Here is a 27,501-nt window from a genome sequence, read left to right on the forward strand (position 1 = left end):
TTTGAGCAGAGCAGAGAAAGGCAGGGATCTGCCTGCTCCTCACCAGCATGTCACAGTGGATCAGACCTGGAAAAGGTAGGACAAGTCCTGTGCTCTGTTCTACATCTCCCTCTTTTGCTCTGTTTTAGGTACTTGTGGTCTGGTATTTGACTGTGGGTTTATTGTCAATGTGTTGGAATTGCAGCCAGTTAAATGGGTAATTTCGGTAGTGTTCTGTTCTTTGGTGTGTCCATAATGAAATCACTGGAAAATATGTGTAAATGTCATCTGTCACAGTCATGAGAACCTGCTGGGAGTTTCTGTGCTGCTCTGTTTTCCTCTTCTAGGTAGTGTGGTGTCAGCTGAGCTGCAATTCGGTAGCAACAGCTCCTATTTTATTTCTCTGCATTATCTGCCACAGGCCAAATTCTGTCACATCTAGCACCCAGAATGAACTACTGAGATTCACAGATGCCTTTTACAGTTTTCTAACAGTTATCTGTTTCTTGTTCTAAAGCATCCCTAGAATTTATGCTTATTTTTAAGCAGTTATGAGATTGTGGATTTTAGTCTCCAATTTTCCCTATCTAAACTTGGAAATCTTTGACTTACGGTGCTTTTTAGAGCTGTGTTGGGGATGGAATATATATTTCAGTGCTACTGAGATATAAAGAAAATTAATCATAGAGAGGGCTAAAGCTTTGAAAGGCTTCTATTACATCTCTGAAGCTTGCTAGGTTACATCTCTGAAACTTGCAGGGGCTGTTTTGTTTGTAGAGCAGCTGGGAACAATGATACTGCTTGCAACCTTGTTTACTGAGCATTGCTAACTAACCTAAAGTTACTTCTGTGATAAAGGAGTCAAGCTTCCATTTTTGGAAAGCACTTAGATTCCTAAGTTTGTTTACCCTGATTATAGATTGACTTACCTTTTTGTGGAATGCATAAGAATTGGTGCCTGTGCAGAACCTAATATAGAGTTTTTTCCTTACATTCGTGCCTGTGACTGAATTTCATAGAGATCAAGTCTGATTTACTCTCTAAGGAAAAAGTTGGTTATGATCTTAGCTTTGAGATGCTTTTTAGCCTAATACAGAAGATGTGAAATGTTAATTGAAACTGGAAGGGAGGAATAAAATAACTACTCTACTATCAGTTAGGGAAAATGACCTAGATTAACTTAGGGCAGTATAGTTGCAAGACAGGTCTTTAGTAAGTCATTACTACATTGTTCTGAGGCTCCTAGAGGGAAAAAGATGAATGAAAACAATATTGTATTGCATATAGGTTTCAGGCTGCTACTACTTTGAATAAAGCCCATTCTTGCATACCAAGTCTCAGAAATTACCTTTAGAGGGAGAGAGAGAATCGGGTTCAGTGAATGTTGTTGGTTTTCTCCTTAAACACCCTTTAAAAGGGAATGAATTGGTGTTCCTGTCATCCACAATGCCTCCTAAAATAATAAGAAAAGGCAGGGGAGCAAAACAACCCTCAGCCTACATGGAAAATCTCAAGCTATGGTTTTTTTTTTTTTCTGATTATCTGGGCTTTCAAAACATTCAGCAAAAAGGAAGCAGCAACACACAGAAAAACATGATAAATGAATTATTCCATTTAACTTCCAGAAGGAAAAATAGTGTCTCATTTCCACCTGATGTTCAACAGCTGTTGGATCCTGTCCTTTCCTGCCTGCTGTGCCCTGAGAAGGGACAGGGAAGGTGGAGTGACCTTCTGAGCCTCACAAGCCTGGACAGGGGCGTGGGGCAGCACACAGAGCCCTTGGGCACATTCCCAGTGTCCAGGGAGCTCAGGCCACGGGGAGGGAGGGCACCAGTGCACCCAGGAGCACTCAAGGTGCTGAGCTGTCCAGCATCTGCCCCTCCTCTCTCTGCTGCCCCAGAAACTCAGCACCCCTGAGCAGTGGGGAGTGCCCCTTCTTGACCACATGGCTTATATTTTGAGTAGAGGTTGGCTCTGGGTTCAGAAAAATAGGAAGATTGTTAAGTTTTATGGCCAACATCCTGCACCAAGTAGGAATTTTTTTGGTCAAGCCTCAAAGAGCATGAGAGAGTTTTATCTAAATTATAAATAAAATGCTTAGTCAGTACACATTATCTATACATAAAAGTAGATTGCAAGAATCTGCTAGTTAGAGACGACAAACTCTACATAGTGAGTGCTAGATCTTGAATCTTGAAGATCTTAATCTTGTATTTGTTGCTATCAACAAATGGTTAGTTACTAACTTATCATTATGCTTACTAGCATTATAGGTTTATGAAAAAATCTCTAATAATGAGAGTGACTCAAGCACTGCAGTTTAATATTCTCTAAAGCTCTTTTATGTTGGCTGAATGTTTTTCTCTGTGTCTGTGCCATTAAATCTGCTTTAATTTGTGGTGGAAAAGTTTAATAATTGAGAAAGCATCAGCATAATAAATAGGATAATTATACTGCAGCTTTGCTTATGTGTTTTGGAGTACTTATGTGATAGTTAAAGGCAAATAATAAAAGTACAGAGATGTACTGTAAATTTCTGTGAAATCTTTGTCTCTTGGGACCCAATTTGTGTCAGTTAGGAACACTTAGATGCCAGATAAACATTCAAAAAGTCCTAGGGAGATGAGGGCCCTAGCTACAGGGAAGTTCACTATTTTGTTCTAAGTGCTTACACAAAGCCACATGGGTTGACATTTGGTGGCTAAGAAAAACATTAAAAATGGGAAAGGAATCTGTAGAGGACAACACAGCTGCTAAAAAATGTTTGAGGTTTGAGTTTTTCTTCTGTGCATCTTGGAAGAACCCAGAGAAAACCTAGATAAGGACATACCTGCTTTGCTTTTCTTTCACTCATTCAGATGTTTTTCCTTTGGCTTAGACTTTGACTGAATCTTCTTAATAAACAGATTATATCCATTTTGATTTGCTCAGATGTCCTACTTGCTCTTACAGCAAGTTTTCTAAGCTCATTCACAGACCTGCATACATTACCCTTACCAGCAGAGGCTGGTGCAGAAGACATGAACAATTTTATCAGTATCTCTTCTGCAATTCAACTGAATTCTAATAATTCCATTTTGTTTATTTTCCTAAATTTTGTGAAGGATTATATTTTTGCTTGCGGATAGGAGCTTATGGAATAAAGTGAATAATCTGAGCACTGAATTTAATTTCTGGGATTAAGGGTAATCCTGAGCTAAAAATAACAACTGGCTTTGGATTCATAGAACAATGTAATTTAAACAGCCTCCTTTGGAACTAAATTATCACGAACACCAAAATATTTGCATCTTAATCAGCAGGAGATAATATTATTTACAAAATATGTGCAGAAAAGTATTTAATTTCTAAGTGTGAAAATTGGAATGCATCGCATATAATCCTGGTGTTAGCTACTATCATTACTTCAAGGAAAAGATGAGCTGTATAAATGGAAAAATGGATCCCTGGCAAAGTGAGTTTGGCCTTTGGCAGGCCTGTATTTTTAATCATTTATAACTAGGTCATCAAGTCTTACAGGCAGTTTTTCAGTGTCAACCAAAGATGCTAATGAAAATGTTCTTTTGTGAGAGAAGGGATAAAAACTACTTGTGTTTGAGTTACCACCTGTGTTTTGTAGGTGTATATATGAATTTTTACACTTAGCTTTATATAGAGCACTGTGATGCAGCACCAAAAGCATCATTTGAAAGTCAGCCTCAGCACTCTGAAAGGCACTTCTGGATAAATGGCAAAATGGGACAATGAAAACATTAAAGCAAAATCCAGCCTAATTTCTTCATACTTCATTAACTTGTGGTAGACATGGTTATGATTTAATCCTCTGAGCTGGTCATACAACCTGTAACTATACCTCATTAATTTTCTATAATTGCATAACTTGCCTTGGTCTATATATAGTTCACTTTTTTTTTTCCAAAAGTGCTCATTTGGGGTAAAGGTTTCAATGACTGTAAAAGAGTAGGCAAGTTGTGCAGACAGATCCTGCCTTGTCCTGTGTACCTCCCTATCCTGGCAGGCTGCTGGCAGCTGTTGTGCTGTGTTGGTATTTGGTTTGCTCAGGTTTAGAGATCTATGATGTGAAGCTTGGAGAGCAAGAAGTGTTGGAAGGCAGGGTTGTGAAGAAAAAAGCTGGAACTGTGTACTTTGGGACAGCCCATTGGATGGTAAATGGAGAAGCAAGACATTTCTTGACCAGACTGAAGGCAGATCTTAAGTGGATGCACTAGTTTGAGGCTTTAGCAGAGCAGAAGTGCATATTTCAACTGCAGCTTCAGATCTAACTAATTTCTACTGGAAAACAGATGAAATTTCCCAAAGATCATGACCTTGGACACTCATTATGAATGTAGCTCGTTAATGAATATGGCTGTAGTAAACACAGTGGAATTCAGATTAAATCCAGGACTAAAGAAAAATCTATCCTGTGGCTTTATGAAATAATTTAGAGACATGTGAAACCCACTGAGGAAAAGGGTAAAAATATCAGTGGTCATGTTCTGGCTACATGAGTCACATCCTTTGTAGATGCTTTGGCTGGTGGTCTGGCTGCATCTTCCTGACCCCAAAGTAGCTTGTTGCCAAGAAATGGGATTGCAGGATGCCTCAGCTCAGTGACTGGAGGGAGCAGTGAAGCTTGCAGCCACTTGTGCTCTGCTGCCATTTCTATTCCTTCTTCCTGATCGTGCCAAGTGGAGTCTTGCTGCCAGACTCAGCCTCTAGCTTCAGTAGGGCTTCATTTTTCTGCTTTGCTGCAAAGTAATACTTGGATCCTTGGATGCCTGTCTTCCTGAACAGTGGGCTCCTGTGGAGGATTCATTCTTTAACTGAAATTATATAAACCTTCTTTGTTGTTTGAATTCAGCATGCAGTACTTGTTCCATCCTTGTCACCTTTAGAAAATGATGTTTTTCCCCTGCAATCCCTCTGTTAATGTGAATGATGTTATCCCTGGGAGGCTCTGCTTTATAGCTGGCCAAGAATGAATAATTAGCAGTGGGCACAAGTACATTTCACTTCAGGCCTTGAATTGTTGCTGTTAGCCAAGTCTATTGCTTTGTTCCTAAAGCAGTGATGCCACCTCATTGCAGGAGCTTTTTCTAGGATAAATTTGGATGTTACACAACAGTTCTTCTGAAAGAAGCATATAGGATATTCTTTAATCCATATTGCAATTAAAAATAACTCCTGCAGCAGAGGGACAGCTCTTGAATATGCTAATCTTTTCTGATGCTTTTTTAAAAAAAATTATTGTTTTTTTTTTCCTTTCAGGTTGTTGATAATGTTAATTGTGGCACTGTGAGGAACTTCAAATTATGGAGAGTTTGGCAGTGGCAGGTGGCACATCAATGCTCAGCATGAACACCACTGTCCCTGCTCTGGAGGGAGAGCAAGACAGGAACTTGGACAGAGAGGAAACAGGGCAGGGAATGTGCAGGTGTGACTGCAAACATGTGGAGAGCAATGCTGCCCTCAGTACTCTCGGGGATACAGCTGGGACAGACACTTTGCAAGAACAAACAGGTAAGACCTCAAACAATACATCCCAGTGCCTCTACTTCCAGCTTCTCCTTTGCTTGAATTACTGTATTTTTTAAATGATGCATGAGCTGAGAACTGCCATGTGTTTTTCATACAGTCACAGAACCTAGATGGACTTTTTTGGAAAGGCAACAAACAGCTATGTTTCCTCCATAGAAACGCTGCATAGATTGGACTATTGAACAATCGACACTGAAATTCACTTGGGACAGTCAAATGGATTATCTTATAGTAAGATAAAAGGAGATGAAAATTATCCAAGAGCCAGGGTTCTTTTTCTAGCACTTTTTGTTATATCTGTAAGATTCAGAAGCCAAGTTTCTATTTTAATAATTTTTTAAAGCTCCTTTTTCATCAGAGGTGTAGTACTGCCTTTGTGCAAAAGAAAATCTGCTTTGTGGGGTAAAACCATGCAAGTCAGAAGGACCTTTTAGGTAGAGGGGTGGAGTGACATAGGTAGGTGGCAATGGCCAAGCTCTTAGTTTACAGTAGGTTCAAGAGCTTTCTTAATCTGAAAATACTTCAATCATGGAAAAAAGCTATTTCATTTAAAAGTACATGTCCTGTGACTTGTACAATGTCTTTTTGTTCACAGCTGCAATGTTTCTGACATCAAGGACCAGGTACAAGCATCCCAGGGCAGTATAAAGTTGCTCTTTAGCTTTCCAAGAAGTATATAAGACATACCACCAAGTAGGAGTTCATATTAAGGTTTTGAACCTAATTATAGTACTTTAAAGAGTTTAAATATATTAAAACTGTATTTATAGTAACTCTTACCCTTAACTCAAATTTACCAGCAAACTATTATTTTAAATTAAACTGATGAGTAATTCAAATGCTTGCTTGATAGCCTTTGACTTTTCCTAAGTCACAGAAATGGATATTAATGTCTTGATAACTGTCTTTCAAGGGAAGTTACAGTTTTTAATATCAAAATAATAGTGATAATAGTTTACTTATCAAAAACATATGCTAATTTATTGTCCTTGTCAACTATTAAATTATTATCAAAATGATAATTTATTCTCAAAGTTTTGACAACTTCTGTGTTTATAATTGTGACTAAAACCTGAAAAAGCAGAACTACAGGTAAGTCCTATCCCAGAAGCTCTAGGGGATGTGAATTTAGAATGTTTCCTAAAAACAGTCAGCCTGCACCACAGTGAGATTACTGTCAAATTTCTATTTAAAAACAAACATCACATAGTTCATATTAAGAAAATAAATAAAACCCTAACTGCAATGCTTCTGTCAAACACAAAACTAAAACCCTACAAAACTAAAGTGTTTGGGATTACAATTTCTAATGTTAGTATGTGCTAGTAATAGACCTTAAAGACAATATTTTTAGTGCTTGCTTTCTTTCTTTGTGAGGTGGAAGAACAGTTTTATGTACCCTTATTTATTTGTATGACTTTGTCCATGGAACCTTCATAGATGCACTTGAGAAAACATGCAAAATACTTGGAAATTACCATAATGTCTTGAGATACATGGATATTGCCTCAGAAATTTTCTACTAAAAACGGAAGATCTATTTCTCTTGCTTTTATTCTTAGAAATATGAAGCCTTGTCTTCACTGATATTTTCCCAGAGAGCCTTGAGAATATGGAAGTGATTGCAGTGGGTGTTTTATCAGCATGAAAATACGTAATTCCCCAAAGACCAGGAAGAAATATGGGCAAAGTGAAAAAGCAGATTACTATTAATACAAAGCACACCTTATTTGTGATATTTTTCTGAAACTTCGAATAATTTTGTTTTACAGTACCCCCTCACAAGTATTACATACATATGTAACAGATAAAGAGTTATTTTTCTCCATGTATTAATTGGTACATGGCACAGCAATTTATACCACTGAAGCATCAGTGGGAGCCATTTTTAGTGTTGGTGCAGGGGGAGAGACATTTAGGTCTGACCCTTGCTCCCTCCCAAATAAAAATTCTGTTTCCTGAGGACCTGTCTTTCCACAAATTCTTCCTTTTGAAATTTCACATAAAAATGATGCAATAAAGACTTAACTTACCCCTGCACCCCAGGAGCAAAGAAATATTCTGCAGTTACTTTTTGTGGGGTTTGGAATTATATAGCAGGAAGGAGAGAAAATATTTATTCTCTTAGAAATTATCTGATTCATCCAATGCTTTGAAAGCATGGGGTATTTTGTTGGTTTTTTTTTTTGGTGTGATTTATATGACTTAGAAAAGTCCATAACCATTCTTTTAATTTATCATAATAGAGTGTTCTCCAAGTGAAAAATGCATGAATGTCAGTTCAAGGACCTTTCCCAGTCAGGCAGAGAATTTTCCAACTGGTAAGGCATTTCATTTCATTTTTCTTACTTTTTATTTTTAAGACAACTCAACTATGTCAGCATTTGCAGTCATCACTCCTGTAAGGTTTATAATGTATTTCATGGTAATTGTGAAATGACCAACTTGTACATAAGATTTGTCTAGACTTTCTTATAAAAAGAGGGAGCAATTGCTACAAAAACCGGAAATAATTTATGTACTGTATTGTATACGGATTACAAAAAAAAGAGAAGTAAATAAATAGTTCATCACTTATTTTACGTATACTTTTCAATCCTTCAAGTATTTTAGCTTTTAAAGTTTGTAACCTTTCAAAGTATCTATTATTATTGTTTTTAATGCTGTATTTTCAGTGAAGTGTCAATTGAGTGCAGTTCTCAGTAGGTGGCTTCAGTAGGCTTCACCTCTGGAGAGCTTGTGCCAGGCACTGTGAATTGAGGGTCTTGGCTCATTTCCCTTCTTGTGCCATCCAAACCAACACTGAGTTGTTTCCTCCTCTCTGGCTTGACCTGACAAATCACATCAGGAAGACAGCCTTCCCCAGGCATATGGCTATTTCTAGTAAAATTATTAGTGCTTTATGTACCTGCTTGTCTTGCTGTGTACAGAATTTGGATTCTTTGGAACTGGAGGTATGGGTCAGGGCTCACAGAAGCAGACAGGAAACTATAATGGGGTTTTACACTATATTTCATCTCTATATGGCATTATTATAGGATTTATTTTTTTTACTGAAGTAGCTGTATTTCTATTGTTTTAATTCAATGTAATAATTATTTCATGAACAATAATCTTCTATAAAAGTTAGATTGTGTGTCTACTGTTACATGTTCACCTCAAACAATTTTATTATGTAAAATATGCATATTCATTCTTAGTCTTGGTCTTCTCTTGTGCCAGTATATTTTATGTTTTCAGGTAAAATAAAAAGGTCAATAATTCTGCTCTAGCAGTGATCTGAACAACATTCAGACTCTAGTTTGTGTTCTTTCTACTGACAATCGACTATATAACCACAGCTTAAAGGGAGAGGCCTTGTAATTCAGTAACACAGATTAATATTTCTGAGGCACCCTTCTTGACCTTAGAGTAATGAGTAATTTAGGTGCAAGTCATGGTAAAACTCCTGGAGACATACATAGGAAGTCCTCTGAAAACAGATCAAGATACATCATATTAGACTAGAATGTGGGAAGCATCTATTTTACCAGATTAAAGTATGAAACTCAGAGGAGGTGGAATATTTTAGTATGCACAACAGTCCCATATTGCTGGAAGCATGACCTAGTTACATACTTTGCAATTGGAATTCTTCCTGACCGGGTATTATTAGCTTATATGTGCCCATCTGGGTGTCTGAAAACGTATGATTTACTGTTACTGAGCTAAATTAATGAATTAATGTGGAATGAAAGCAGCTTTACCAAAGATCCTCTTTATGTGAGAGAAGCTGGCTGGAGCTGCAGCCCCAGCTGCAGTAAAAGGTTCTCATGAACAGATGCCCACAGCTTGGGAATAGGTACCTAGCTGCTGTCAGATGTGCTGGGAAAATCATCTCAGTGAGCTTTTAGTTGGACCATTTGACTTGGTTGGTGCTGTTCAACCAGCTCAGTTGAGAAACAGCTTTTACAATATTTGATTTATGAAGTCTTTCTGAAGTAATGAGGGTGACATGTCAGATAGCTATCAATTTAAGATTAGTATGAAGGGTTGTAACACGCTGAACTATCTGTTGTTGTTCAGGGCTTTTTTTGGTGATGACACTATCTGTTTACTTTGATTTTTGGTATGCATGGATTATTTGAAAATCTGGGCATCTTTACAATGCCCAGAGCAAATGGCCAATCTAATTGCTTTTTTCTTTTTTTTTTTTTTTTTTCCATCTCCATCCATAAGTATCTATTGTCTCTCAAAATTCTTTCATGCTAGTCTCCTACAATAAAAACACAAAAGAAACATGCAGTAGATCAGTGTTCCTTGTGCCTGTCTCTGAAGTTGAAAAAATATGTGTATTCTATGATTTTGAGGCATTTTCTGATTCTCCAAAGCTGATTTACCAAGCTTGTAGTAATGAAAATGGATATCCTCCTCCAGATATCTCCTTGAAGTTAACAATGATAAAAAGAAAGAGTGGATGTCCTGATCCCAAGCTCCAAAGACAGCTCAGAGGGCAGCTCCGTCTTCTGGAGAATGACAGCAAGGAGGTGATGACTGTCTTCAGTGTAAGTCAACTGCTTGGAAATTGTTTTATTTATTCAGATTATAGCCCCTGTGCCACTGAAATGGTCTGCAGGATATTTGGGTCCTATTTCCATCTACATGCTGGGTCCTTGATTTTGAGTGACCAGTTTTCTGTGGTCCAAAAACATTTAGGGACTTTATAAATACTGAATTATTAAAAAAGACTGGAACATCAAATTGATGCAAAATAAATAAACCCATCTTAATATATAATTGAATTAGTTTATTTTAAAAGCTTTAAGCTTTCATTTGCATCAAGGGAAATAATAAGGATTTGATTTATTTTAATTTGCCCTCGTATTGACTCATCATTTCAGTTTCTGGACACTTGGAGTTACTTGGCCTGCCAATTTCCTGGGAAGGTCACTGCTAAGCCAAAGAGGAAGTCTGAAAGAGAATAGCCTAAGCACTGGACTTCCTAGGGCTAAGTGGCCATAACTTTAGATAGCATAAAATTGTTGACCAAATTTTATTACTGTCTTTAATTTTTTTGTGTATCTACACCGTTTTCCTTTAACATGTTGTGACCACCCCACCACCAGGCTGCTGACTTTGTGGCTGTGAAAACAGTCTGTACTTCTGCTTCTCTGCTCTGGACTGTGTTTAGAGGGAGATGGAGGAAGGAAGATGGGATTGGGAGGCAAAGGAAAAAAGCAAACAAATCCATTAAATCTTTGGCCTTATTAGAAACAGACTGGAAAATACTTTGAAGGAAACAAGCTTGATAATGAGTTTCATTTGAATGTTGTTTTGATACTCAGCCGTGCATGAAGCCCCTGAGGCTGACATACTTTAGCATGTATTGGCAATTTATTAATAGATTTCAGGCTCTCATTAATATGTAATCTAGCGTAGAAAGGTGCATGCAGAAGATCAAAGCAGTGATGAGATATGCCTGCTGAAGAAGCCTAGGTTGGAATTTTATATTTTAATGTGTTCAGATTGTGTGAGTTGAAAATATGGATGTTAAACAGAATTCATTCAGAGATATTTTAAAATTGTACTGTAACAATCATAAAATCAGTGGATTAGCTCCATTTTACTCAGATTATAGAAAAAGTTTGAGGACAATTTCCTCCCTACTGCCTTGAGTTAGAATCAATTTTTTGATCAGTCCTTCAATTTTTTTCAAGCTGCATTTCAATTTTAATGTGATGGGAGCAAGGGTACAGTAGCTTCATACCTGTTAGCTTTAAATTTGATTTATTCTCTGAGATAGTGATTCAGATACTTGTCTCATAAATTACAGAGTTCTTTGTATTTCCCTGAAAGGCAATAGCCAGCATCACTGGGGAGCATTGTTTTTAAGCTACAAACTGGAGTGCAACCAAACTATATTACACCTCTCTGTATAGAATCCATCAAAATGTGGGTTTTTTTCACTTATTTGAAGGTTTATGTAGTTGTTCCTTTTAGCATTTCTGGAATAGCCTAACACCATCCTTACCACGTACAATGATCATTGCTTATCTTTTGTTAAAAGTGTAATTTAATGCTATTCTAGCAATGTGAACCAGTACAAATGAGATAAAAAGATCTTACTGCATCGTTTAAAAAAGAAAAATTGTAGTACAGTATATTTGTTTTAACCAAAAAAGAATGAACTGGCAAGTAATTATTGAATACGTCTTCTGGATAAAGACAGACAATACCAGGAAGTAGGTTCCAAGTTGCATCAAAGGAGCTGCATTTTTGTGTGTGTCCAGAGCTTTGAGGGTAATCTACATTGTAGAACCTAAAAATTTACAGTGATCAATTTCAAGTTTAAAAAACCCAAACTAGCTCCTTTCCACTATTTAAAATTAATGCCCACATGTCTGACAAAGGCAGCTCCCAAGCTATAAACCACGCTGTGCAGAGGTTATTCTTGGAAACAACTGCTATGTGCTTGCCTGTATATATACATTTGACTATATGGTTATACTTCTGTCTATACATAGACATTTAGACAAACCTTCAGTCTCAGTGTGCTCTTTCTTTCCTCTGTAAATTAAACTCACTGAAAATGTTGGTACAATTGCTAAGCAAGAGTCAGATTAAATTTTGGCTCCCTGTATGTTGCAGATGCATGCTAAAGAACAGGTATCTCATACAGATAAAATCCTGGATTATTTTTTAATCCTTCTTAATGCATAGTATTTTAGTCCAAGTGTTACCTAGTGAGAAATTGTGGTTAAATCTGGTGAAATTGTAAATAAAGTATTGGTTTTGATTTTTAGGAGCTTTCTGCCAGACTCCTGTCTATTCACAGTGATCAAGACTTAATAGTGGTGACATTTAAAACTTTTGAAGAAATATGGAAGTTTCTAACCTACCACTCACTGGGTAAAGTTCTTTAACATACTGAACTATTGTACCGTGAATTTGTATTCAATTGCACACAATTTCTGGGACATTGTTGAATGTAATTTTGTGATTTATATGCTGTGCATTAAGTAATAATGGAGTAGTCTCTAACTCTCTGAAACTTTGTGTTTTGTAAAATGGCAAAGAAAACAAATCGGATTTTCTTTTTCCTAGGTTTTATCAATCATTGCATGGAGAATTTATTCCTAGACCAGTCTTTCTGGCTTTATTCCCAAGAGGAGGACGATACAGGCATTGAAGTCTGCATAAATGAAAAATCATTAAATTTGATGTACAGAAGTCTGCTAGTACAGGAAGGTAAATAAGACTGTACATGCTAAGGCTGGGTTCAGCGAATCATCTTTATTTAAAATCCTCAAATCAGACATTAAGACCTATTCAAATACTTAATGAAGTTGAAGTTTAAATTTAATCATTCCAAATGTACATTGTAAAGAGAAAAGAAAGGAACAAACACAGATTGGGTTCAGTGAGATCATGAAGGGATTGAAGAAATTAATGTGCACCTGGTACATAAATGGATACCAAAAGGATTAGGGAACCATGTACTTTCCAATTCACTTGATATTGTTGCAGGCTCTGGAGGTGTGCAGGAGAAGGATTATAAACAGTTGCTAGACTTGTGTGCTTCTCCTAAACAGCATCACCTACTGGTACTGCCAGAGACAGGGTGACAGGATAGGTGGATGATTGGTTTCTGCAACAGGAATATGCAGAATTGCAGCAGAGGCTCTGTGCTTCATTAAGACATTTCTGCTTTTTTTTTTTTTTTTTTTGGCTTATATTGCACTGAAACATTACATAAAATGACCTCTGCCCCACTGCTTTTGTTTTAGGTTCTTTTTTTGTTTTATACCCTGATAATACAATACGAAAGATGATGGCTACAGATAATGAAACAACTTATTTTGAGGCTGGGGCTTTTACTGAAGATGTAACAGGTGGATCTGTGGATAGTGACAGGCCTTTGTGGTCTAATGCTTCTCTGGAGCCATTGGAGCCTTTCCATCAGTAGGTACCTGACTCTGCCTACCTATTTCATGTGCATCTGATTCATCTGCCCGCTTAGAGATGCGTCTACCTGGGGTAGGGAAAAATAGCATGGCTTTCTCAGTTTGGTTTGTTTTCCTGAAGTAGCAGTATTTTAACTATAATATTAATCAAAACATAAGTGTGTCTGAAGGGTATGGGCAGTGCTGAAATTGAAAGCTAATTGTGTGAGAGACAGCTCAGTTTTCATATGTATTTTAAATATGACTGGTACTGTCACAACATTTAGTGAAGTGTTCAATTTCTAACAAACTTCCATTTCTTTCTCTGCTTTCAGATGGTTTCTGAAAGGGTATTCTAATCCCATTGATTTTTCATATAAAAATGAACCTAATTCCATCAAAAGAGTTGGTAAGAAACTTCATTCAAACATCAATGTTAGAATAATCGCAAATTTACTCTATGCTTTTTCTAGAACAGACTCTAAAAGGTTCAAGAACTTTTTGTCCATTATGTTAGAGTGGGGAAACAGCTTTCAAAATTACTTTTCAGTATTAGTGAGAGTATAAATTTGTCAAAGATTAAAGAGTGAAACTCTAAAGTCTTGTCTTTCCCCTTTTTCCTCCTAAATATTACACAAAGTAGTACTGAGTGATTGATTTGAGGATGCCTCAGAAAATGCACCTATGTAATTGTGAATCTTCCACATGTATGGTGCTTTATCTCATACTGCCAGAGAAATAAAAATTATACAGATAGTTTGAGGTTAGAGAGCAAATATGGCTTGTTTTCTTCTATTATGTCAGTTTAAATACTGTACTGACTGGTATATACCCATATTTATCCTATAGGGATCATTTTAATTGGTCCAAAATTGGTTCAAGTGCTGCACTCTGGCCCAAGTTCAGAGCCCTTTGTAAGAGCAACAACAAGGACTTAAAACATTTCTTTTTCTTGTTCCATGATAAAATTTGGTAGAGTTGTGGGAATATTTTAGGCTTTGCTTTCTAACAGCTGGGAAATGAGGATTTTCATGCTATTTACAGATCTAATCATCAAACCAAATCAATGAGGTTTGGATGCTTTAAATTTTGTCACAGCAGATATTCAACTCACAGGTTCCAGGAACATCTTTTGCTAAATATATTCTGCTGAGTTGCTATTCTATTAAGTGCATTTCTATTGTTAAATGACTTTATCTGCAAGTATTATTTATCTCCTTATTACACAGCAATGGGATCCTGTCTAGCTGTGGTGAATTATGAAAGTATTGTGTCGGAAGAGCTGAGTTTCCAGGAAGGGGACAAAATCGAGATCCTTGGCTACTTCATTGAATGCATGGAATGGTTTCTTGGAAGACATGTGTTTACTGGCCAAATAGGTTTTGTAAAGACAGGTCATGTTAAACTGGACTTATCTAGAAATAAGTGAGTGATGCATATTTATATCTCATGAACAAAAAAGCACCTAGTCTCCTTGTCTCAGCTTTAAAATGCTGAACATTAAATTCAGGGTGTAGTTTTGGGGTTGTTTTTGTTGTTGTTGTTTTAATGTAAATTGTCATAGCATGTATCAGTCAAAACTGCAAAACAATAGGAATATGAAGTCTTCTTAAATGTTGCAAAATACTACTAGTCTGTAGCCGAGTTTCTTCCTGGGAAAAAGAGGATGCCGGATTTATTATATTAGTTCAGTTTCTATTCTTTGCCTCACAAGATCCAAGCAGCTTTATGCTTGCAGAAGGTTTTCTTGTTGATCTCTCAAGATCTGTGTTAAAGCATCCAAGTTCTGTTTTTTTTCTAGTACCCTCAGTTATATGCCTTAACTTGTTTCTAATGGGACCTTTGCAAAGAGCTGCTAATGATGCAGACTGAAACCTCTCAAAAGGGTGGATTTCATCATGCATTGGCACCATGCAAATAGGCTGCTCTTATTAATATGCCTGAACTGTTTGCATGCTGAAACAAGGAATTCTTAAATGGTGCTTGCAGGTCCATTTCCTACGTAATTTTAAGCTTATATTAGAAAATCAATACCATAAAGTCCTTCAAGACTCATGCTTCTAATAGAGACTCTCATAAAATGCTATACAGTGGCACTGACATAAAGCTTACTCTGATATGGTAGAAACTGTTGGCTATAAGCATAGTTACTATCAGTTTATATGGGCATTTTGTAAATTGACTGAAACTGATTTTGAACACAGCACAACCTGTAATGTAAAGATCATATTAGTTTCTCTAACAAGTTTATATTTGACTGATGCAGTGAGCTCTTCAAGCCAAATCTGCTTTCAGGCACCTTGAAAATTACTCCTTTCCTTGCTAGACTACAAGATCTGGATTTTCTTGAAGCAGATGAACTTTCATTTTTTTCAAAAGAAAAAAATTTGGAAGAAGTAGTACATTTGTTGAAACAAACCTCCATCACAGATGTTTGCTCTGTATACAGAATAGGTAAGTATGAGTTTTAGTGCTTTTTACTGTCCAAGATATATGTGTAATTCTTTACCCCTTTTAGAAAATTATTTTTTCAATGACATCCCAGCATTTACACCTATTTTGAAATATCTTTGTATTCAATTGGATCTTTGATATGGCATATAAAAAATCCTTTATATTATCTTTGCCATTTTTCTGCTGCTTCAAGACTTTTCCCACCAGAGGATTTTTAAATCTTTCTTCTTTCCTTTTTCCTGAGTGAATTTAAACAACAGGCTTTTAAAAACTCTTATATTGAGCTGCACAAATCTCCAAGCTTTTACATGACTGGATTATAAATTATAATTTCACATGGTTGCATTATAAAAAGCAGTATGTTCACCCAAACACTGTGTTTGTTTTTTTTTTTTTGTCTTGGGGAAGGTAGCATACCATAATAATTATTGACTAGTGCAAACACACACCTCTTGATGCTTGATTTAATTTTCAAAGGTATAGAAAAGTAGCGAAATCTAGTCATAGAAAACTCACAGATACATCTGAAACATCACTCTGGTACAGCTGTTATTTCTCTGTGCTGTGCATAAGCAATTGGGATAACTGGGGTTTCACCTTTATAGACTCACTGTGAGGCAGGGTGATGCAATAGTCTTGCTGAACTGAAGGGAGGCAGTGATTTTTTTTTTTATTCTACCACAGGCTGTTGGTGATGCATATGCTTGTTCAATATCTGACAAAATTTTATATCCATTAGTGCCATCCTGAGGGACAGGCCTGTAGGCTCCAGGTTTAAAGGAGCCACTGTGTAGGTTGGAGTCAGGTGTGTTGGTTTAATTCTGCAGCTCAGAGAGAGAGTGTGTGTGAGTCTGAACAGTAACTAGGGCATGTCACACCTCTCCTGGCAAATGTGCAAAATGCCTCCACATCTCACCCTCTGTGCTCTAATGAGAATCCTGGGAACAACAGCTCAAACCTCCAAGAGACTACATGGGCTTAATGGACACACTGCTATTTTTGTGACTGTACATTTTTCACTACATCTCTTCTCTAATCTTTGTAAGTAACACCTTCTTTTGCATCTTCCCAGGCTCATAGGACCACTTTCTTGACCACTTTTCTCTTAAACAGGTCAATTGATTCTCGTAACTAAGCTTATCCAGAGCAAGCATTTTCAATATTCACTCGGTGTTTTGCTGTGTGATCTGACTACATGGATTTTCAATTCCTCTATCTACATCAATCTACTGAGAAGTATTTACTTATGAGCACTTCCCTGATTAGATATTTAGAGCATTAAGTTACAACTACTGTAAACATCTGTGGCTTTCATCCACCAAAGTCAGGAAAGCATTTATAAAAGGGAGATCCAGACATAAACAGTCAGTGAGAGGTCATTCTCAAAGGCTAGTAAAGTAGCTTTCCACCAGCTTAAATAGAGCTTAAATAGGTCTGTGAGCCTCTGCTTTCATACCCTCAGTACCACTTCACTGTATCAAGGGTATGAAAGACAGTGAAAATATTCTTGAAATGCAGCATGACAACTGAGAAATATCTGTTGCACAAAATAATAAATCTTAAATGCTATGCAGATGTGCTCTGTTTAAATGTAAGGCTAGATCTATAGTTACAATGTCTACAGAATTAATATAAATGTTTTAAAATAGGAGTGAATTTTTTTCACCCACCTACTATTGAAAAGGCACAAAAGTCTGAAATTTGCCTGCACAAACAATGCTAACTCACTTCCCTTCCCACCTCTTACCCCATTACCCTGGGAGTGACACTGAAAATATTAAGGGCTCCTTGTTATGTCATTTTACGAGTGGGTTGTGGAGAATGGTCATATCTTTGCTGCCCACTTGTATTTTTATGTAGCAGAAATGCCTCCCTCCTGCAGGACAGGTTGTCTTTAATTCTGACTGTGATATGCTCCCCACATTATTGAGCAGAGGTAGCTGCTTGATGATAACCATGTAGAAGCAGTGAATTATGTCAGCAGGAGGATAAGTCTCTGTTAGCTTTAGGTCTAAGAATATTTCTTTCCTTCTAACTTTCCAGGATGTATCAAATTTTTCTGACATAAAGAATTATCAGCTAAATATAACCTTATTTTAGGAGATTTAAAACCGAAAAATAACAAAGCTACTACAGCGAATATTATTTTTTTCTTTCTTACAGATACGTTAGAAGAACCTGAATTTCAGAAAGCTCATGAATGTGGTAATACTTCATACACATACAATTTTTACATAAAATTAATGAGACTTCTGATAATTTAGGTGTCAGCTATTGCCAGCTATTCTCCTTCTAATGTCTCCTTCTAATGTTCACATGCTAATTTTCTTCTCTCATTGTTTGCTTTCTGAGATTTTGCTTTAACCTCTTCTTACTAAGTTTTCTGTAAGACACTGTGAGTTTTCACTGATATTAAATGTCTTTCTTGGGATTTGCTATCCACTGCAAATTGTATGACTTACTTTCACTGATGTGACACACATGCATCACCTCCCAGCCCCTCCACATTGTTTATCAAGGCAGAATACTGCCTATGGGGCATCTGGCAACTGCTGAGTCTGAATTCCAGCACATTTTTTTCTCTACTAGAAAACTTTGTCCCAGAAATAGATTTCTCAAAGGAGATATTTTGTTGAGGATGCAGAATTATTTCCCTTTGGCATTTTGTTGCAAAGCTGTCACTATCATTACTCATATTGTACTACATTTTCCTAAACAACAATTTTTATATTTATGATTCTGCTGCAGTTTCAGAAATGAGATTCTAAGGGAATTGAGCTCTAAATCTGTGACTTCAACAAGCTCCTGTTGATCTGCAGCTGTAAACTTAAGAACTGACTATGACTGCATACTCCAACCCTAATCCCTGCCCTATTAACTGGGTAGGAAAACAGTGGGAGGACTTAAGAATTGATGGCATATCTGTCTTTATTATATCTGTAAGGTATTCAATGATATTGTCACTAGGAAAATTTACATCAATGGCCACATCAGTTGCCATTTAGTGAAATGATTGTGAAAGATAATCTGTGCCAGCAGAGAATCAGGGCTGGTGTTTGATTGATAGAAGAAATCCTACTTCACAACACACAGGCCTGGCTGGCCAGGACAGGACAGGAGAACAGAACCTTTGCAGGCACCATGTGAGTTCTTACCAGCTCAGATAGCACAGTCCCACTCCCTGCCCTGGCTGACCTGCTTTAACTTGCTGTCACAACACAGGCATACCCTTGCTCTCCTTGAATGGTTGAATTCCCATTTCCCCCACACCTGAAGTCCACCCAGCATCCATGCTCTGACCCTGGACCCTTTACCCAGCCTCCACATCAGACCTTGGATCTTCCTAGATCTCCTTCTGCTTACCAACCAGTCTGAATTGTATTTTTTTGGCAGGTGTCTTGTTCACATACACATTCACATACATGGAGAGAAAAGAGAATATACACTGACTGTGCTTTTTTGAGTATACACAGACAAAAGGCAGTTTGAATTAATGCTGGACTTCAGTTGGATTAGTGTTGGATGAGGCCCAGGGCCTGGGTAGGCAAGTACTGATCACTAACCTGCTTACATGGGGCAAGTTCTGTTTGTTCCCATTTCTCCAGTCTCCCACACTACTTCATCCTCATTGCTGCTTTTTACACCTTTGGCTTGTCTCCTAGACATGCTGTTAAGAAATCACAGCATGTTTATATAATGTTTTTGTAACAGCATCTTTACTGAAAAATGTTGTAGTTGGTCTATCAAAGGTCTCTGTGTGCATGTGTACAGGAAGTTGTGATCTGTAATTTATTTTTAAATTTCAGAAATCCCACGCTCACCTTCTAGCCCAGGATCCACTAGCAAGAATGGCAAGATAGAGGAATTGCTGAAGAACTTCAAGAATTTGGAGGCCACTCAAGCTGAAGACCCAGCTGCTGAAGGGAAGGAATCTGCTGGCTCTTCAAAGACTGAAATATTGCCTCTACCTGAAGGACCTTGTTTCCACATATGTCAAGAAGATATTCAAGCATCTGGCATCTTTGAGCCATTGTTGCTCTTCTTAAATAGGAAAGAGTATGAGAGCAACTTCAAAAGCCTGTATGATTTCTCTTGTTCATTTACCAATAGCATGTTTTATGGATTTTCAGAAGAAGAAGAACTGGTTAATTTTTTAAGTTTAGCAAGGGAAGCAGCAAAGAAAGCAGGCCTGTCCTGGGCACTAGCAAGGCTGTGCTTTCTCTTAGGTAGGCTCAGTGTCAAAAAGCTGAAGTTTTCCCAAGCTCGGGTGTATTTTGAGGAAGCACTGAGAGCAGTAGCAGGAGGGTTTAGTGATTTGTACTTTGTGATTGCTCTTTATACAAATCTAACAGTCATCTACTTGACCCAGAAGAACAAAGAAAAGTGTACTCATATTTTTGACAAGGCTGCATCTCTTCTCATGGGAATTCCCAACTACATTGGCAGTGCTGACCTGGAGTCAGACATACTCAAGTATGCTCTGAAGAGGACAGTTTTGAGCCAGAACAAACATGCAGAGGCAAGGGCATGCTTTCTGCTGGCAAAACATTACAGTGCACGCAAACAACACCAAGAGGCACTGCCATTCTTGGAAAGGTTTCAGCTGTTTCTCAAGGACCTGGGTTTACAAAACAGTTTGTCCAACAACTGTTATTTCAAACTGGCAGAGTCCTACCATGAAAAGTGTTTGCCACACATTGTATTAAGTTGCATAAAGGTTAACTTTCCCCAGAGCTCCAGTACCTTAATGGATTCCCTGAAAAGGATTGATTTAGTCATCAAAAATGCTCCCAAACTCTATGGCCTGAGAAAACTCAGACAAATATTCCCATCCCAAATTGCACCTTACCTCATACAAGCACTTTCTTCTGTGTTTACTAATGAGGAGGAAGGACTGTGCAGCACTATCTATCTCAGCTTGGCAAAGCTGTACAGCCACCACAGACAGTACGGAAAAGCCATTGCTTACATGATGAAAGCACTGGACTTGGCTTCTGCTAAGCCAGAGGAAACTATCAACTATCTGGTTTCACTTGCTTGGCTATACATTCTTTACAAGCAGTATGATGTGGCTTTAGCCATTTTAAATGCTGTTGTAGGCTCTGCACGGAGCAATCCTCAGCAACTCGGCATCGCTTACAACATGCTTGCCCTTGCTTTGAAAAGGACAAACAGCACCAGAGAAGCTGCTGAGAGCTACTACAAAGCACTGTGTCTGTCACAAGAGACTGAGATGACCCATAACCAAGCCATAGCCCTGGCTAATTTTGGGGCACTCTGCCTGCATGCAGCAGCCAGCAAGCTGGCAGAACATTATTTTATCAGGGCAGTTAAGCTATTCTCCAAACTTCCAATTATGGACTGTGGTCAAGACTTTATCCAAGTTCTCCTTCAGCTGGGATGTTACTATGTTGGTGGAACTGAAAGAGAGAAAGGAAGGTTTTACTATGAATGGGCTTTTTTAGTTGCAATGGAGACAAACCATCTGGAGAGTAAGTAAATCTTTTATAAGTCTCAAAATGTGCTCTGTTTGGGAATGTTAGCTATACATGTATGTTACATCTGTATTTTGAAGATGCATATGTTTGTTATCCTTCCTACCATGATTGAGGCAGCTTATGCAGGTAAGGTGACTCTTACTCTTTTATTTTGGAAATGAAGCTTGAAGTAACCTCTAGCCTTTGTTAACTTTGGGGGTGAATGGAATGAAAGTGGGATATTCTTGTTATGGTTTCTATATTTTTCATTGTCTGTGCTGTAACTTATGAAGTGGTGAAAATGAATAATTTTATAATTAACTTCCATTTTAAAGCAGAGATTCATGTTTGTATTTCCAATCTATTCTCCTAGGTCAACTACAAGCAATCAAACTGCTGTGTCAGTTCTACAGTACAGTTGCTCCCAATGAGACTCAGTGTGTCATCTACAATGAATATCAACTATCTTTAGCCAGAAAGATGTCCAACAAAGTTCTGGAGGGACAAATTCTGGAGACCATTAGTCAGCTTTATTTGTCTTTAGGAACAGAAAGGTATGACATGCTGAATGTCTTTTCTTTCATTCTGATTTTAACTTTTCCATCCTGCAAAGGATCTCAATTTATGCAAAAGCTGAATATGACTGATTTTTTTTTTCTCTCTGCTTCTGTGATACACATTGTCAGAATTGAAGTACAGTGCTAATGGAAAATTTTCTTGTTTCTTTTTAAGTAACTATGCTCTCTCAAGGGAGACAAGATGTTCTGCAGGGATTAGCACTACTTCAAAAACCAATTCATTTTTAAAATCTATGTAAATACATTTTAAAACTATTATACGTTATGCCGCTCTTGATGACTGCTATATCAGATGATTCTTTTTTTCAATTATTTTTGCAAGACTTTTTTGTTTTTAAGTACATATTCCTAACAGGTCAGGTATTAAATTGCCTCTATATCAGTGTTTCTCTTCAATGAAGGGCTTTTTTCAAAACTTACATAAGTACGAAACCAACATGCAAACCTGCATAGTTTCACTTTTCTGCAATTTCTATATGGCTCTTATTTTCCAAATACCAATTTTTTGCTCTGATCTATTGAAATAGCAAACTGTACAGCTTAAATTGTAGTAGCAAGGGCTGAGGGAGCTTGATTTTCTCTAAGAATGTTTAAAGTCTGTTTTTAAGGCTGCTTTGTCTGATTTTTTTTTTTTTTTCTTGCTGTACTTCAAGGAGTTACTTTAGATTCAGATATTTTTAAACTTGCCTCAGTAAGGATGCAAAAAATATTCTCAGTCATGGAAAGAGCACAAATGCCTATTTTAGCTTTAAATGGTTGTAGTCTGAGCATCTAACACGCTTAGTAGGTCACCCATTTTATTTTATTTTGTTAGAGCTTTTTAATGGTGTAGCTGTAACCATCCTTTGGGAGACTGAAGACAAATGAGTTGGTTAAGATTTCAAGTTGCCTGGAATTTCAGAAAAACTTCACTAGCTGGAGAAGCTGCTGCTTTTTGTGCTTGTAGTATACGTGTGCCTGTATACATGGAATTTGTATATCCCAGGAGCCTGGCTCCCAGATGTTGACTGTATAACCTTAGCATGCCACCAGATAATAGCACAAACTCAATATGATATTAGACCACAGTATCTCAGTGTTTTTTGTATTGGCTGCCCTGAGTAACAAGGAAACTTAGCTCTTCTGACACCATAACTGTGCAGGTCACATTCTATTTTAATATGTTTGTGTCTTGTGCTCAGAAGAAAATGCATTGGGACAAGGTGATGGGAGTCCAGCACAAGATGGAGAAAGATTTAAGATGTCTGAGGTTTCTATGTCTCATATAGAGCACCATAACAACAATAAATCTGGCAATTTAAGTGCTTCTGGAACTGATCACAGCATGTCCCATTCTCCTCTCCCTAAAAAATCTCCTCTCAGTTTCTCCTTTTTGTTTCAACAATTGCTGATTAGTCGGATTTGTACTTAAGTCAGATGTCTAGATGGTTAAAAAATGCAATTTCTTTGATATTTTTAGAAAAAAACCCCGAAATAATAGGCGAGTTAAAGATGAGGGAAGACATTTCTATTTTGCAGAAGTATGAGGCAGAGGAAGGACACATAAACCATCTTGAAAAAATATAAGATATAACAGGAAAAAATGTATGAATAACAAATATAATAATACATGTAATTTTATATATATATATAACATATTTATGTAATGATATAACAATCTAACAGGAAACATAGATAGATAGTGGGAAAAAAAAGTCCTTTAGTTACTTGTGTAATATAACTGAGAAATTATAATTGTGCTGTAAGTAGGGAAAACAGAATGTAACATTTTTTGCTATGAAGAAAACCATTTGCAATTCTGAAGAACCCTTCTGTGATTAACACTTTTCCCTGTTTCAGGGCCTACAGGTCAGCTCTGGAATATACCAAAAGAAGCCTTGGAATATTTATAGATCTCCAGAAAAAAGAGGAGGAGGCATATGCTTGGCTTCGGGCAGGAAAAATATATTATGTTCTGAGGCAGAATGAGCTTGTGGATCTTTATATTCAGGTATGTTGTCAACACCTACAGGCATGCACATGGTATCAGTGCTGTGCAGGTGGCATGGTAAGAGTAAGTAATTAGACATAAAAATTCCATATATTTTGCCAATTGATGTGCTGATCATTTAGGGCCACTGTTCATGTAATGCTCAGCAGGTGAAGGGAAAGTCTCAGCATTTTCCACTGGTAATCCATTTTAATCCCTTGCTTGATTCTGGAAGGATTTTGGGCAGTGACCTTTCTTAGTTCCTGTTAATTCCAAGTGTTTCTTCAACACCATTGAAGAAACAGCTCTACAGCACCACAGCAATTGCACAACACATGCAGGCTACATGCTGGTGGGTAACAGAGAATAATCACCTTAGCATGCTGGCTTCTGGGCCAGATGCCCAGCAAAACAGAGTAGCTTCTTTAGGAAGCCTTTCCAAAGCATCAGAATCTTTCCTTCTGTGGCCATGCCCAGTATGACATGCAGCCAGCTGGAGCTGCTGTTGTCTTTTCACTCGTGAGAGCAGAGGCACAGGTCCCACACACCTCTGTGCTCAAGTAGAAAGAAGGACTTGTATTAACAGAATTCAATTTGAAAACTAAAGAAGACAAAGCCAGAGGAAGATTCTTAACCTTGCCTTATGTAAAAGGCACGCTTTTATTACTATTTTCTACCAATAACTGAGCATCCTGGTATTCTTGCTTTGCATGCTGTCATTCATTAAATCCTTCTTGCTAACAAGACATGTATTTATCCATGAGACTAGCACAGTACACCTGCATTTATTTACAGAAATCAGTTCACAGGCTTTTAAATCTGCAGTTAGCAATATCTAACTTGCAATTTGAATTTATTTCTATCTAGTGTTTGATCTAATTCAAATTTACTATGTGGCAGCTATCAAATATACACTGCTGTTTTTAGAATGTCATGTGCTGACAAAGATAGCAGGATACTATTGCCAGAAAAAGGAAACCAGGCTTCTGTTTCTTCTTCAGCACTTGCCACTGGATTGTTCAAAACAGGGTACCAAAAAAAGAGCATGTTCACATCAAATATAGCCTTTCTCATTATTATGAGAGATAATAAAAAGATCTTTTCAAATTGCTAATACTTTTGATTTTTTTTAAACATGGAGTAAACAGGGTTTAATTTCTTTCTTTCCTTCACCATTCCTGTTTTCAGGTTGCTCAGGATGCTGCTCTTTGCACAGGAGATCCAAATTTAGGAATGGAATTGTTTGAAGCTGCTGGAGACATATTTTTCAATGGTACTTGGGAAAAGGAGAAAGCAGTGACTTTCTACAGGGTTTGTGCAGTTTTTCTGCTGCATTTGATAGTTATATACCTCCCACCATTGCAGGTATTCTACAAATGCTGAACCAAAAGCTGAACCTCTCAACAAACTTATAACCTGTCATGTACTTGTCATGATGTTAGTAGAGATCACCTGTTTCAAATCCACTTCTGGTTGTAAGAACTTTTATAAGCAAAGAGCAAAATGAAAACAGAAATTACCTCATTTGATATAAATGAGAACCTGTCAGTGCACATCTTGGGTTCAGCCATACCTAAGCTGATGTTGTGTGTTTCAGGATAGGGCTCTTCCACTTGCTGTCCAGACTGGCAACAAAACCACTGAACTCCGATTATGCAATAAATTGGTGCAATTGCTGATGAGTCTGAAGGCTTATGAGGAAAGTCTGGAATATGCAAGAGTAGCTCTTGTCCTCAGTGTAAATTTAGGTAAGAATGATTTCCATTATAGCTGAGTATGAGTGATACCTCTAAAAATATAACAGAACTCTACAGTTTTCTTCTTTTGCATTCAGTCATTTCTTGCCAGGATTTTATTACTATAATTGCTACTTTTTGCTTCTATTCAAGAATGAGCAATTTATTGCTTCCTCATCCAACTTAGGATCAAATGGAAAACCTTTGGCAAAGCACTGAATCAAACCTGGAATTTAAGGTCCAAACTGATTGTAATTCTAAGAGCTGATACAATACTCATGAATAATACAGTCCTAAGAGGCTTTTGAGTGCATCAGATTTGTCCACAGCCTTGATTGTGAACCAACATAAGATAGAAAAATCAAAAATTATAGGTTTTGTTTCAAAATTACTGTTCTTCAAGTCAGGGAGCTGTTCAACTGATTAAGAACCTTCTTAACCCTCTGTACAAGCACAGACAGGTTATTTTGATCAGTCTGAAAGTAATGTTTTTATAGTGAATTTTCATGTCAAATATATATTGGGATGGGCAAGGGAGTCTTTATTCCCATTAACTTTCTTTCATTTCTTTAATAATCTATTTTTAGTCGAAGTATGCACAGTATGTGTTTATATATATTACAATATATACATGAGAAATGAATGTATTTATTTCTTAAAATCATAGACACTGTCAAATTCTATGGGAGGAAATTCAGAAATTCTATAGGATTTTTCTTAAATGGCAAGTATTTACCATATATCTTTTAAGCAAATGTGTTTTTATTGAATAAAAGCTCAGCAAATTCAATATAGATTTTTTTTAAAAGTAGCATATATTTGAGTACTTTGTCTCTGTTTTTTATCCTGACTCATATGTTATCTCATTAGGAAATCAGCTAAATGAAAGAATAGCTTACCATCGCCTGGCAGCCATCCATCACCATTTGGGTCACTGTGAACTAGCTGAACACTTCTATTTAAAGGCCTTGTCCCTCTGCTCCTCTCCTCTGGAGTTTGAGGAGGAAACACTCTATTATGTCAAGGTGTACTCGATTTTAGGAGACATCATATTCTATGACCTTAAGGTAGGAAATTTTAATAACTTTTTAGCAAATTTTTGTAATGAGTAATATTTCATATTACTGGTTTTGTGGTTTGGAATGTAAACAGTAAAGTGGGAAAACCACAAAAGATCAGAATCTGTAGTATTCTTGTTAGATACTCACAAACCTGAGCTCTGCAGTCCTCTTGCACTGGTTGTACTATCTTTGAGTCTCTTATTTCAGGATCCCTTTGATGCAGCTGGCTATTACCACTTGGCACTCGCTGCTGCCATGGACCTGGGCAATAAGAAAGCTCAACTGAAGATTTACACCAGACTTGCTGTGATTTACCACAACTTCCTCGTGGATCGTGAAATGTCTCTCTTCTTCTACCAAAAGGCAAGAACCTTTGCAACAGAGCTGAATGTAAGGAGAATAAATTTAGCTCCTGATCAGTGTTACAAGAGTTCATAAGCATTTTTGAAAAATGCAACTCAACTACTGCAGAAGAACTGAAGGAAATACTGCACTGGATTTGTAGGAGGATGCAGGCTGCATTCAATGACTCATCCCAGACTAAATTATCAGTTTATATGACAGTGAGATACATTTCATTGTCTTTAAGAAACACAGTCTTGTACTTGTTGTTTAAGGATCAGTCTGTGAACTAAAACCAAAACCTAACAGTCTATTTTTTAAACTACAATTTTCTTTGCTGTACCTTTCTGCCTTGATGGATATTGGAAAATGATTAATGCATAGATGCAATGAAAAATATTTAATAAAGTGTTACAGAAGAAAAACCCCTCAATATGAATTG

At 37.2% G+C, this 27,501-nt stretch overlaps 1 protein-coding gene across 2 annotated transcripts; it reads left to right on the top strand.

Annotated features, from left to right (window-relative positions):
- On the top strand, positions 1 to 27,426 carry SH3TC1 (SH3 domain and tetratricopeptide repeats 1). 2 transcript variants are annotated; one of them, XM_033061347.1, is made up of 18 exons: positions 1 to 75; positions 5,251 to 5,502; positions 7,767 to 7,841; positions 9,937 to 10,064; positions 12,303 to 12,408; positions 12,604 to 12,747; positions 13,287 to 13,461; positions 13,778 to 13,851; positions 14,672 to 14,867; positions 15,769 to 15,896; positions 18,060 to 18,101; positions 19,703 to 21,388; positions 21,747 to 21,927; positions 23,791 to 23,941; positions 25,109 to 25,231; positions 25,518 to 25,668; positions 26,527 to 26,723; positions 26,925 to 27,426. In XM_033061347.1, the coding sequence occupies exons 2-18, from the start codon at positions 5,295 to 5,297 to the stop codon at positions 27,153 to 27,155; spliced, it is 3,996 nt and encodes a 1,331-aa protein (XP_032917238.1). In that variant the 5' UTR covers positions 1 to 75; positions 5,251 to 5,294; the 3' UTR covers positions 27,156 to 27,426. The 2 variants fall into 2 exon arrangements, with proteins under 2 accessions (XP_032917238.1, XP_032917239.1); XM_033061348.1 differs by lacking the exons at positions 1 to 75; positions 5,251 to 5,502; positions 7,767 to 7,841; positions 12,303 to 12,408 and having other exon boundaries at positions 9,982 to 10,064; positions 15,709 to 15,896.
- The last annotated feature ends 75 nt before the right edge of the window (positions 27,427 to 27,501 follow it).

The sequence above is a fragment of the Catharus ustulatus genome, chromosome 5, assembly GCF_009819885.2.
Source record: "Catharus ustulatus isolate bCatUst1 chromosome 5, bCatUst1.pri.v2, whole genome shotgun sequence".
Lineage (NCBI taxonomy): Eukaryota > Metazoa > Chordata > Aves > Passeriformes > Turdidae > Catharus > Catharus ustulatus.

Bases quoted from the DNA above. Each gene is read 5' to 3' on its own strand.
- SH3TC1 (XM_033061347.1), top strand. From the start codon at position 5,295: ATGGAGAGTTTGGCAGTGGCAGGTGGCACATCAATGCTCAGCATGAAC. The intron at 21,928-23,790 runs GTATGACATGCT...TCCCTGTTTCAG, and splicing joins TTGTCTTTAGGAACAGAAAG to GGCCTACAGGTCAGCTCTGG. The intron at 23,942-25,108 runs GTATGTTGTCAA...TCCTGTTTTCAG, and splicing joins TTGTGGATCTTTATATTCAG to GTTGCTCAGGATGCTGCTCT.